Source organism: Leptonychotes weddellii, chromosome 4, assembly GCF_054177405.1.
Source record: "Leptonychotes weddellii isolate Sample4059 chromosome 4, ASM5417740v2, whole genome shotgun sequence".
Lineage (NCBI taxonomy): Eukaryota > Metazoa > Chordata > Mammalia > Carnivora > Phocidae > Leptonychotes > Leptonychotes weddellii.
In genome coordinates, this window is record NC_138372.1 from 94,781,066 (window position 1) to 94,794,049 (window position 12,984).

At 45.4% G+C, this 12,984-nt stretch overlaps 1 protein-coding gene across 1 annotated transcript in view; it reads right to left on the reverse strand.

The window, feature by feature from the left end:
- Positions 1-2,201: 2,201 nt before the first annotated feature.
- Positions 2,202-12,984, reverse strand: part of ENSA (endosulfine alpha) — a 15,328-nt gene continuing 4,545 nt past the window's right edge. The window contains exon 4 of the mRNA XM_006728328.3: positions 2,202-11,186. Within this exon, the coding sequence (XP_006728391.1) occupies positions 11,171-11,186 (16 nt within the window). The 3' untranslated portion in view covers positions 2,202-11,170. The remainder of the gene's footprint in view (positions 11,187-12,984) is intronic.

The following is a 12,984-nucleotide window of genomic DNA, read 5'->3' on the forward strand; positions in this document are numbered from 1 at the left end:
TCAGGGGGATCCCCTTGGTGCAAGAAGGGGAGGGTAGAAACTTTTGCTTCCCATTTCACCCCAGGTGCCACTTTCGGGGCCACTGAGGGTAGAAGTTGAAGGATCCTATCTGTTGAAGGCATGGTAGCCCCAGAGGGAAAGGTAAGAGAGAGAAGCCAGGCACAGGGGTATAGGAGTAAGGATAGGCACTGCTGAGAGGATTAAATGGGACCAGGACTAAGTTACAAGAGCCCCTTAAGTCAGCAAAGGGGTTCTCAACCAGGGGACCCCAGGGGACATTTGGCAATGTTTGGGGACTTTTTTGTTGTTCTGACTGAGCATCTAGTGGGTAGAGGACAGAGCTAGTGTTAACATCCTAAAATGCACAGGACAGCCCCCACAACAAAGGTGTGTCTGGTCCAAAATGTCCATAGTCTCGAGGTAGAGAAACCCTGAGTTAGAAGAGCCTTCTCCTTGGTCCACTGCAGGACACCATCATATGTTACTTGACGGGGATACCATCGATGCCAGCTTGTTCGCCTGGGCCTTGAGTTCCTCTCAGACTTCCAACCCAAGTATTTAGTTTGTTTACTTCTAATAAAAGTAAATGAGAAGCAGAGTCTCAAATTTGCTGTGAAATCAGCTTCTATTTTTTTTTTTTAAGATTTTATTTATTTGACAGAGAGCACGCAAGCAAGCATAAGCAAGGGGAGCGGGGGAGTGGCAGAGGGAGAAGAAGCAGGCCTCCCGCGGAGTAGGGAGCCCGATGAAGGGCTGGATCCCAGGACCCTGGGATCATGACCTGAGCCAAAGGCAGGCACTTAACCAACTGAGCCACCCGGGCGCCCCTGAAATGAGCTTCTAGAGAAGAGAGCCTTGGGTGTAGGAAAAGCCGCCTGATAGAGGTTGTGCAACTAGGCAGAAGGTACCACCATCTCTTGGCCTCAGTTTTACCATTTGTGAAATGAGCACACTGAACACAATGACCTCTAATGTCCCGTTAGTTCCAAAACTTGTCCTTCTGAATATTTCCCATATGTAGTTGTACCAGTTTAGGTCATTGGAAAAGGAAATGACTCAGAAATTCGAGAAGGGAAGTCTGAGGGTGACTCAGACTTTCCTAATCATAAAAGGCGTTTCAGACATGGCCCTTTAATGCTGAGCCAGGACTCCTGATCCATGAATGATGCCAGGACTTCCCTTTGTGTATCTGAGTAGGTGGTCTCCTCATGGGGTAACTTTAACAACAGTAAGTTGCTTCTGCCAACTGCCCCCCCCGCCCCCTGACAACAGGTCTGCTAGTGCATGACAGTTTTCTTTCTAGTTGAAAATATAAATATTCTAGCATAAGTATCCGTTTGATGTTACCAGTTGGGTTTGAGGCTGTAAGGCAGGTGGCTGGCACAAGATCAAGAATGGTGCTTGTTCATGGATATGCAGTCCTAGCAGTTAATCTGAATACTCCGAGAAAAGTTCATATACTGTGTCAATTCTATTTAGTTCGAGCTTTTCAACTAAATATTATAAGAAAGATTTAATAACCAAGAGTTCATATTTTGTATTAATCTCTAGTATCTACCTATGATAAATATGTCAAAACAAGGCTCAAAAAAAGTCCATCTAAATACACTAAGTGCCTCTATCACCAAATGTCCATTTATATCAAAACTTTTTTTTTTACCTGAAGGGGCCACTTTACCACAGTGTGGTTATCAGTATTGAGTGCTCTCTTCCTGTCATAAGGAGACCTTTCAATGTCTTGAAGAGAAGCTATCCTGGGTTGATGGAGTATTTGGCTCTTACTTTTTTTTTTTTAAAGATTTTATTGATTTATTTGAGAGAGAGAGACACAGCGAGAGAGGGAACACAAGCAGGGGGAGGGGGAGAGGGAGAAGCAGGCTCCCCACGGAGCGGGAAGCCTGATGCGGGGCTCGATCCCAGGACCCCAGAATCATGACCCAAGCCGAAGGCAGCCGCCCAACTGACTGAGCCACCCAGGAGTCCCTTGGCTCTTACTTGTTCTGAGTCATGTGGCTCATCTAAAAGTTTTCCAAAAGAGAGGCCCAGCTTTGTCTAGGGAGTAACCTTCCAATGCTGTTCTCCCGTGAGAGGTTTTATCTCTCTGCTTACCCACTCCAGCTGCGGTTCAGAGACTGCCGCCAAGACGCCAGACTCTTTGTAATCTTTTCTGAATAGTGACAGACTCACAATGAACAATTCCATCCTTCAACAAATATTTATTGAACACATATTATGTGCCATTCTTGATGGTGGGGATATACCAGTAAATAAGACAAAGTCCTGGTAGTTCAAGACGTACTTGTGAAATGAGTGAAGGACCCCCTTCCAGTTGTTTGCTTTAGTCTAGCCTGATTGTTCCTCTTTGTAATCAGTTGAAAACTGCTCCATTCCCTTTTCTTCCCTAGGATGCCTTCTCAGAGGTGCAATCCTTAACCTACCACTCAGTACCTATCACTCAGGCAGGCCTGAGGAGACTGGGCTTCATAATCCTCTGGGGTCTTCAGTCAAACGGATACCAAACAGCTTGTAAACCAAAGTTGGGAACCTTAAGGCTAATTCATTGCACAAGTGGTTCCCATCTTTCTATAATCTTTGGATTCTGCCCGAAATGCAGAACTCTTCCACTCACTTATGCCTTCACCCCTGGTCTACGCATTTCTCTGATGCCTCACACAGAAATTCTTTAGAGAATTTCCCTCAACCCACTCATTCAAATTACATCTGGGTTTCCCCTAAGACACTGCTTTGTTTGCAGCCCTAGAGGTCCCCCCCACCTTCCAATATCAGAAAGTGGGGAAACTGACATACTTCTAGCTCCCTAAGGTCATTTTCAGGTCATTATTCGTCCAAGATATTTACATGCCATTCCTCCTGCTTTGGAGTTCATTCCATCAGGCTAAACTCTATGTTCTTTGCTAGTCTTGGTCACTTCTATGCCAGGATGGTACTAGGCTTCATCTTTTCCCCAATCCTGAATAATTCTGGATTCATTCCAACAACCTGATTTGCTGATCCAAACATTCTATGCCCATAATTCTTTGTTGTTGTTGTTTTCTAAGCTAAATGGTTTAATCTTTTATTAAAAAAATGCAGTTGGGTTTAACAAGAGATAACAACAAAACCACAAATACATGAGCCACCTACCTTTGCAGCTGGATGTGGGAACTCCCTTGTTCTTTAACACTCTAATGACCTTTACTTTTACTCCACTTCAGACACCCATTCCTATGACCCACATTGTTACATGGAAGAGTTCCAACTCTAAAATCTTCAACTCTTAACGTCATTCTGACTACCAGGTCCTGAGCTTCCAGCTTAATCACTTCTTTGACTTCTAAATCATCAGCTCTTTGACCTTATCAAGACTCCTCTTGACCAGAGTTGATCATACCTTCCTTAGCCTACCTTCTTACCTGGTCTGAATCAGATGGATTTCTTGAACTCTCTCCCCAGCACCTTTCATTCCCTTATTCCCTTTTGAGTCCACTCCCTGTGTCTACAAATCATGATCCAGGAGCTAAATGGTAATGTATCTTCTCTGCTTTTGTACCCAGGCAGTTGGGTGTTGCTAGAGAAAGTAGCAGAAATATATAGACTGGTAACCATTCCAGTAGCTTACACATTCCAAGGATTATACATTCATGGTTTCCAACCTGTTAGGCCCTTGACACTGTTCCCTAAACCTTTTACTTAGTATTATTGTCAGCTCTCTTCCGTTCCCCTCCCTTTCATCATCTCTTCTAAGCTTCCCTGGCGGTCTAGTGGTTAGGATTCGGTGCTCTCATCATCTCTTCTAAACTATGGCCACTCAAAAAAGCCCCCTAACTCCCACCTCCCTCTCAACTAGCAACTTTACATCTCCACAAAGAACAATGAAGCTGTCAGACAAGGATTCCCATCAATCACCGACTCCCAGTCACAAAGAGCTGTGAGTTTACCCATTGTTATATCTTCACCTTGAGTCTCCAGCAGGATGCAGTATACATCTTCCTGCTTGAGACCAATTTCCTACTTAGCTCGCTTCACACTAGACTAACCCCAGCACCTCCCCTTGCATAGTGGTTGGCGCAGAGTAAGTGCTTAATAAATGTTTGCTGAAATGTTTAATTGACCACATCCACCTGAACTCATTTTCATCCACTCCTCATTCTGTACTGAGCTTCAACTTTTACTTGTTCCTTTCACTCAGTCAATAAATGTGCCTAAATCATTCCCATCCTAAAACAACAACAATCTTCCCACACTACTCAGTTCGATAGGCAAGATTCTACCTCTACCAATCCATTGACACTGGTGGATCAAAATGGTTACTAACTGCCAAATCAAATGGACACCCTTTAGTACGTTTTTTAAAAAAACATTTTGAGATTTTATTATTGTTTTTAGAATTAAAGTGACCTCTATCAAATATATGCTCATTGCCAAAATCTTGAAAAGTACAGAAAGTGGACATACATGTATACTCTAAAGTATATTCCTGACCAATAGTTACCCACTATTGTGGCACATTTCTTTCTTGACATTTTTGGGTATTTTTTTTTTTTTTAAAGATTTTATTTATTTTTTTGTCAGAGAGAGACACAGCGAGAGCAGGAACACAAGCAGGGGGAGTGGGAGAGGGAGGAGCAGGCTTCCCACTGAGCAGGGAGCCCAATGCGGGACTCGATCCCAGGACCCTGGGATCACGACCTGAGCCGAAGGCAGACGCTTAATGACTGAGCCACCCAGGCGCCCTTTTGGGTACTTTTTATTACAGAGGTGAGATAGTCTAATTTTTTGCTTCATCAACCTCCAATAGCATTTTACATTATTGACCGACCCAGTTCTTAGAATAAACTTTGTCACTGGGCACATCTTCCTGATTCTCCTATTTTGTTGGGCCCTTTTCTTTATTCCCTTCACATGTTAGCTTTCTTTCTTTTTTTTTTTTTTAGTATTTTATTTACTTATTTGACAGAGAGAGACACAGCGAGAGAGGGAACACAAGCAGGGGGAGTGGGAGAGGGAGAAGCAGGCTTCCCACCGAGCAGGAAGCCCAATGCGGGGCTCCATCCCAGGACCCTGGGATCATGACCTGAGCCGAAGGCAGACGCTTAACCACTGAGCCACCCAGGCGCCCCACATGTTAGCTTTCATCAGGGTCAGCCCTCCAGTCTTTCTGCTCTATATGCTTTCACTTCCATGGTCATTAGAGTGTTAAATGCAACACCTAAGTGCGGACACTCCACTTAGTGGAGTTTCCTATTTTGACTTCTCCAACCTCTAGACTCATAAATCCAGTAACTTCCCAGTCATCTACTCTTGGATGTCCTAGAGGCACCTCATATCATCCCTTCTGCAACACTGAACTCATTATCTTCCTTTTTAAACTTGCTCTTCCAGTAGTAGTGTCTCTCTAGGTTATGACATCATCCTTTACCCAGTAACCCAGGCCAGAAACCTAGGAATTTTTTATTAGAGTCCTGTCTCTTCCCAAGTCGCACACCCCGCCCCCCCATCAAGTTCTGCTGATTGTACTTTCCGTGTATTTCTTGATTTGTCTACTCTTCTTCATCCCCACTGTCCTTACCTTCTTTAGTTCCTAATCTGTAGCAACACAATAGTCTGTCTTACTCATAACTAGCCCATGGTAACAGTTAACTAAGTGGAGTGTCCGCACTTAGGTGTTGCATTGCTACTTCGAATTTATTATGCCACAAACTGAATCATCATCTTTCCCTTCATAACAACCAAATCCCTTAACTTTTCCATCCTGTTAACAGCCCCTCTAAATACATCAATTTTACCCTCTCCAGTCTCTTGCCCACACCGTGGTCAGAAAGATTATTCTAAAGAGCCAATCTGATCATGTCATTACCTTGCTTAAAATCTCACAGCTTCTCATTGCCTCCAGGATCAAGTCCAAAGGGCCCTTTGTGATCGGACTCTCCCCTCCCTCCACCCATTTCTTTGCACCCCATCTGCTGTTTGGTATGCTACAGCTACTCTCAATTATTATTATTTTTTAAAGATTTATTTATTTTAGAGAGAGAAAGAGAGTGCACGAGCAGGGGGGAGGGCAGAGGGAGAGAGAAAAAAAGTCTCCAGCAGACTCCCCACTGAGTGGGCCCAATCTCATGACCCTGAGATCATGACCCAAGCAGAAACCAGAAGTCGGACACTCAACTGACTGAGCCATCCACGTGCCCCTCAATTATTTTAAGTTCCCAGAACACAATACCTCTAAATCTTTTCACATGCTGTCCTTCCATTTGGAAGACCCCCTTTCCCAATCTAACCCCTTTACATGACCATGTCCTACTACTCCATCAGATTTTAGCTTACAAGCTACTTTCTGTGAAAGGATTTTCCTGACTATTCTTCCACCTCCCAAATTAGGTGAGTGCTTTCAGAGCATTTTGTGCTTATCCCATCTTTCCCATCTTGTATTCTGTCTGCCTACCCGTCTTTATCACATCCCCCTATAGTCTGTAAGCGCCTTGAGGGCAGAAACCATTTCTTAGGTGCTGTTACATCCCTGAAGGGCTTTACACGCCTTATTTTGTTTAATCAGCACAACCACCCTTTATGGTAGGTACCACATCATTCCTATTTTATAAATAAATAAACTGAAGCAAACAGAGTTTAGGAAACTTGTCCTGAGTTACCAAAATATATCAAAATCAGAATTTAAAACCAGACAGCTTGACACTAGAACCAGTCCATCCCTAAATCCTTCACCTTTAATTTAAAGCCCTTCACACAATTTGGCAGTAACCTACCTAAAACACAGATCTGACCAGGTCTTTTCTCTGCCATCCCCTCAGAGGTCCCTGGGCCTGCCTGCCTGCCATATCCTCTGTAACCTAGCTCCTGCCTGCCTTCTTGGCCTTGGACCAGCCACTCCCTAGGACCCGATACTGCTGCTGAAGCACCACCCATTCCACACTGTCTCATCCTTGTCTAAGTGTTGGTCTATCAAAATGCCCCTGATCACCTTATCTTTCTGGAGAAATCCTGCTCCTCTCTCAGAACTTACTCCATGAAAGTATTCCTGATTACTCTTTCCTGAACCCCTTGTAGGCATTGGAGTGACTCCTGCTTCCACTCTCAGAAGCTGTGTGACTTGGGCAAGTTATTGTTTTAGTTTCCTCACTTGTATAATGGCAGGAGTCTGACTGCCTACTCATAGAACTGCTGTGAGGAATAAATGAGAGGGTGTAAGTTAAGCACGTAGCATGGGGCTTGACACATCCTAAGTACTCAAAACATTTAGCAATTATTTACTCATCCCTCTTTCTCTACGTAGCTAGGCCTCTATGACCCAAGTTTAACAATATAGTATGGTTTCTTCATGTGCAAAAAGAAAGCACCCACATATCACTTATATTTTAGCACAGTGCCTGGCATATTTTGGGCTCTTATTAAGTAACTGAACTGGACTATTCATTTATTATTTTTTTGAAGATTTATTTATTTTTAGAGAGAGACAGGGCAGGGGCAGAGGGAGAGGGAAAGTCTTAAGCGGATTCCATGCGGAGCATGGAGCCTGACCTGGGGCTAGATCTCCCGACCTGAGCCGAAATCAAGAGTCAGAGGCTTAACCGACTGTGCCACCTAGTGCCCCTCGAACTGGACTATTTAAGTACTATCCAACTTTCAAGGCCCAGTTCAATTTCCATTTCCACCAGTAATATTTACCTAATGATTCCAGCCCTTTGGATTTTCCCTTCTGGGAATTTTTTAAGATTTTATTTATTTATTTGACAGAGAGAGAGCACACACAAGCAGGGGGAGCAGAAGGCAGAGGGAGAGGGAGAAGCAGGCTCCCCGCTGAGCAAGGAGCCCAATGTGGGGCTTGATCCCAGGACCCTGGGATCATGACCTGAGCCAAAGGCAGACCCTTAACCGACTGAGCCACCCAGGTGCCCCTGAGATTTTTTTTAAAAAGATTTATTTATTTGAAAGAGAGCGAGAGAGAAAACCCAAGCGGACTCTGAGCTGAGCATGGAGCCTGACACACGGCTCAATCTCATGACCCTAAGATCACGACCTGAGCCGGAACCAAGAGTTCGTCGCTTAACTGACTGCGCCACCCAGGCACCCCTCAGAATTCTTTTACCACAGCCTGACTGATGCTATGCAGTCTTGCATCATATGTAGAAGTTTTGTCTCAATGAGGCTTCAAGTTCCTCCAGAGCAGACACCATTTCTTACACTGTCTATCTGCCCAACAATAGCTAATATTTCTAATTGCAAAGTGTGTTCAACAGTTACATGTGAATGAACATATTCTTGCCCAAGCATGGGAGGCCTCACCTTATCATTAGAAAGTCCCCCATCTCTAAGAAAATTTCAGCTAACAACTCCTCTCCTGACTCTCCTTCCCTTGGCTCTTGGCATCCTGTGTAGAACTACATGAATTTGCATTTATTTGTATGCCTTTGTCACAGCTTAGCTTCCCTTTCCTTGGTAACCCCCTCAAAGGCCCAGCAGAGGGCACTACACACCCGAGGGCTGCTTGCTCACTGCAGATATTCTGAACGGTGACTCTCCCAAGTTAGCTTGCTTTTGCCTGCATTTTCCATGCCCAGGCCACATTAGCTCAAAATAAATGCTGCTGGACAAGAATCATGGTGACTTTGTCCCTGCCACCCTATGTATCAGATGGCTGAGAGGCTTGTCAGCAGAATCATCACTCAGCCATGTTGGGAGGAATGGAAGAACTCTGGACTCCACTCTCTGGAATATGGGCAGGAATCGCCATTTGGAGCAGTGCAGAGCAGTCTGTTCTGGTTGCGTGGCCCCGCAGTATGGGAGTGAGGGAGAAGGAATGGCAAGGTTTTACACCACAATAGAGACTGCCACAATCCTTTCTTGGCACCCAGGATTCCTAAGACTACAGCTTAAAACTAAGGACCAGGAAAACCAGGAATAATGGAAAAGTCATATAAAAGCCTAGATATGGGACGCCTGGGTGGCTCAGTTAGTTGAGCGTCCGACTCTTGATCTCAGCTCAGGTCTTGATCTCAGGGTCCTGAGTTCAAGCCCAGGGCTGGGCTCCATGCCCAGCGTGGAGCCTTCTTAAAAAAAAAAAAAAAAAAGCCTAGATACTATCTCAAGCTCTTCAGCGAACTAACTTTGCCACCTTATAAGTAATTTATTTCTATACTTCAACTTTACCTGTATTAAAAACGAAACTGCACTGAATGATCCCCCCACATTCAGCCTCACTGATCTCACTCCCCACCTGTATCCACGTGGCAAACATACACTAGGGATGGCATGCTCAGAAGTCATGGGATTGGTTTAAGGGGAATAGGAGGGTTGAGAAGACTCACTAACCCCACCACAGTAAACATTCTACTAATTTGTGTATGTGTAGCTCCTTGCTTTGAGTTTATAACTTCTGAAGCATGTGAACTTTTGCATAGCTTTTCTTCCACAAAGACAATAAACCCCACAAAAGTAGGGAATGTTTTTAATGTATCTCCATACCACGGTCTCACTCAGAAAGGCCAGTGGTTGGGAGGCATCACAATCCCCTGGCTAAATCAGGAGAGCGCAAGTCAGTAACATCCTGAGTAGCTGAAAACATATTTGGAAAACTTCTGATTAAGGATCATTAAGAATGAGTCAGATACTGAGAAGAACATTCCTAGTCCAGTTTAGAAGTGCCCTTCCCCTTCAATAAGATGGAGAGTTCTCTGGAATATCTATGTCTACTGGACCTTGTTTATCTTCCTTGATGCATACTCATTTGAGAAGCCAATCACATTTGGGAAAATATAATATACTCTCCTCAAAGTTGGGCAAAATAGGCAAAGAGACACATGTCAATGTTGGTGTGTGTTGGGGAGACAGGTGTGAGTTTGTTGGTAACATTCTTTTCTATAATACATTCACAAGCAGTTTGTAACTTCTTGCAGTCGATGCTTGGGAGGTGGGGAGGAAAGAAGTCACTCTGCCTCCTGCTGGCCACAAGCAGAAAGGCTTGAGTTCCTTTTGGCTTATTACTAGAGGTCACATTTCTCCTTCACAGACATGAGAACTTGTGAAGGAATGGAAGACTGAAAGGGAAAAGGAAGAGTGGGCTTCTCTTTTTTGCTTAGCCTGAACTAAGCTCTAGGTGTTAATAAACTATTTAGATCAAATTCTTCATTTTGTGAGCCAAAACCTGAGGTTGATGCATCTTCTACATTAGCTACAGAAACAAAAGGATAGACGGGAGTCAGGAAAAGCCCAGATCTATATGCTAACATCCCTACTCGCTCTCCCTGAGTGATGGAAGTGGGAAGCCCAGTCACATCCCCTATTAAGGGCCCCTGTTCCTTAGAACTCAGGGCTCCACACCAGCTTCTCCCCTGAATGGTGTCTTCAGTTTCATTTTCTTCCCTTTCCCCAAACCCCAATAAAACACACCAACTGCTTCAGAGTATTTCTGGGTTGTGTTTTTTTGTGGGTTGTCTTCTTTTTTTTTTATTTCAAATACTGAAAAAGTCTCCTGGGCTCTGTGGGGCTCCCCACGCTCATGGCCCCCTTTCCCCACTCACTGCCCTTCTCCCCACAGTAAATCTATTTCAAGGACAGCACTTTTTTCAACGAACAATTAACATTAATTGTGTTCTCAGCTTGCTCTGCAGAACCAGAGGAGCTGTTTGCATCTGTCATATTTAGACGGACAGTTTCTTTTATCTGACACCAGATCCCCAGCCACATCCAAGCAAACAAGGCATTTCTCTACAGAGCTGAATTGGAACTCCTCATCTGGAGTCTACTCCACTCCTCCCCCTCACACCCATCCCACACCAGCCACATGGTTAGGAAGGAGGATAGTCAGGCATGTTTTTATCAACTCCAAGCCCTATTTCATATCCCCCCCAAATTTCCCACCCCACCCTCTCAAACACCACACCCGCGCCCCACCCACCCCCTCCCATCCCCGCCAGGATTTCACTGAGATTTCTCCCAACAGTTATTTGGAAAAAAGGTAAAACAAAAAAGGTTCAGGGTCTTGGTGCTCAGCCCAAGGGGCCCCATGCGCTGGGACACCGCCGGGCAGGGGCTTCTGCCTCTCCAGCCCGCGCCCGAGCCACCTCCTGACCCCTGGCTGCAAAAGCAGGGAGGGGCAGGAGCCAGCACAGGACCCAGGAGGGCAGCGTCTCAGGATCTGGCGGAGCCCCGGGCAACATCATTCAACTTGGCCGCTGCGGACGAACACAGAAGAAGAAAAAGAAAACACTGTCAAGTAATAAGGGAAAAAACCCGAAGTTCCATCCCAGTCCCTACCCCGTGACTCTTCCATACTTAACAATCATTAGGCTACCTGGCACAAGCCTGAATCCGATCCGCAGAGAGTCGGAGAGAGACAGAGAGACAGATGAGAGAGGAGGGGGAGGGGGGAGGGGAGAGGGAGAGACAGGAAGAGAGAGAGAGAGAGAGAAGGGGGAAAGAGGGAGGAAAGGGAGGAGGGGAAGAGAGAGAAGGAGAGAGGGAGAGAGAATTTCAGGGTTTTTCTATCTACAAAACAGTGTTCTCTGTCTTTCTGGAGATGGCCATGAAAACAGTACAGAAAATTCTTTAGACAAGATCAAAGTAATTGGAGGTTTGCAGGGGCTCAGGCTGCCTGGCTTGGAGCAGGCCTGCTTCCACAGGCATGGCATAGGCACGTGCAGCAGCAGAGGCTGACGGGGGGCACCCAGTGATGAGGAGGGATGGCATGGAAGCCAGGGCCCGGCAATACACAGGCTGTTCTGAGTGGATTTAATAATCCAGGTTTAATCGAAGCGATTTGGATTTGGATTTGGGAATGAGCCTTCTTGCCATGGAAGTGATGTATTTCATGCTGTGGAAACAGGCGGCAAATACAGAATGTGGCTTGTTTCTTTGTTTTCTCAGCCTTGAAGATGACCAGGTAGAGAGGGAGCGAGCGGGACCAAGAGTTTTCTGATTTCTCTATTTCTTCTATTCCTTACTAAAAAAACAGACTTGTGACCTCAGTCTTGAGGATTCAAATGACCAATAGAGAAAGCAGCTCAGACAGAAAAGAAAAAAGTACAAAATTCGAGAAGATCGGAGATGAAGAAAACGTACAAAATTATATATATATTTATATATATAATAACATGACATATCTATGTACAACATGGCTCGGACAGTTGAGGAAACTATACAAGGATGTTCAGCATTTTCCCCTTCCCACATGGACTTTAGACTAAGGAAGACAGCATGAGGAATGGTGCAAGAAACATAAAAATTATATACAATTACAAGTGACAGTCAAAGGAGTCTGGGGGCCAGGGAATCCAGGGATCCTGCTCTCTCCATTCCTTCCTCACCAACTCTCTCCTATCCAATCTGAGCGATAGCCTGAAAAGTGAATGGCCGGCCAGGAAAGAAGTATACACACCTGCCATCACCCCGCGTGCACATCAGCAAGTTCATGGTCATTCTCATCAGGCCAAATGTTTGGCGTATCAGAGTTTATGAGGTGAAAGGGCAAGAGAGGATTATAGAATCTTGCCCTCTTGCAATCAGTTCTCCCTGTGGCCCTCTCTGTCCTAACTGGGAGGAGGATTCAGGCCAAGTTAAATAGACCGAAGGTGCTGGCCACCTGCACCCCTCTCCTCTACCTGCTCACGAATCTGCATTGCTGCTTCTCATCCCACAGGAGCTGAGTTACTGAGCTCTAGGAAGGCAGAGATTTCTTAGAGATTTCTCTCTCCCTGACCACCTTCCCCCACAGCTTCCTCCCAGGTGAATCATCTCCTAAAAACCTGCTGCTCTAGCCCAGCCATAGTACCAAGGCCCGGAGGCTGGCTTCAGCTTGTCCCTTTTCTTCTGTTCTCCCTAACAATGCTATCCCTGACATCTGATTACATCTCAAACGTGGGACTCCACCACATGTGCGTGACTGAGCATGTGTCCTCAGGCCCACAGCTGGGCTGCCAGAGCAGCTTTTTAGCAGCAAAGGTCCAGACTGGAGGCCGGGGGGGGGGGGGGGGC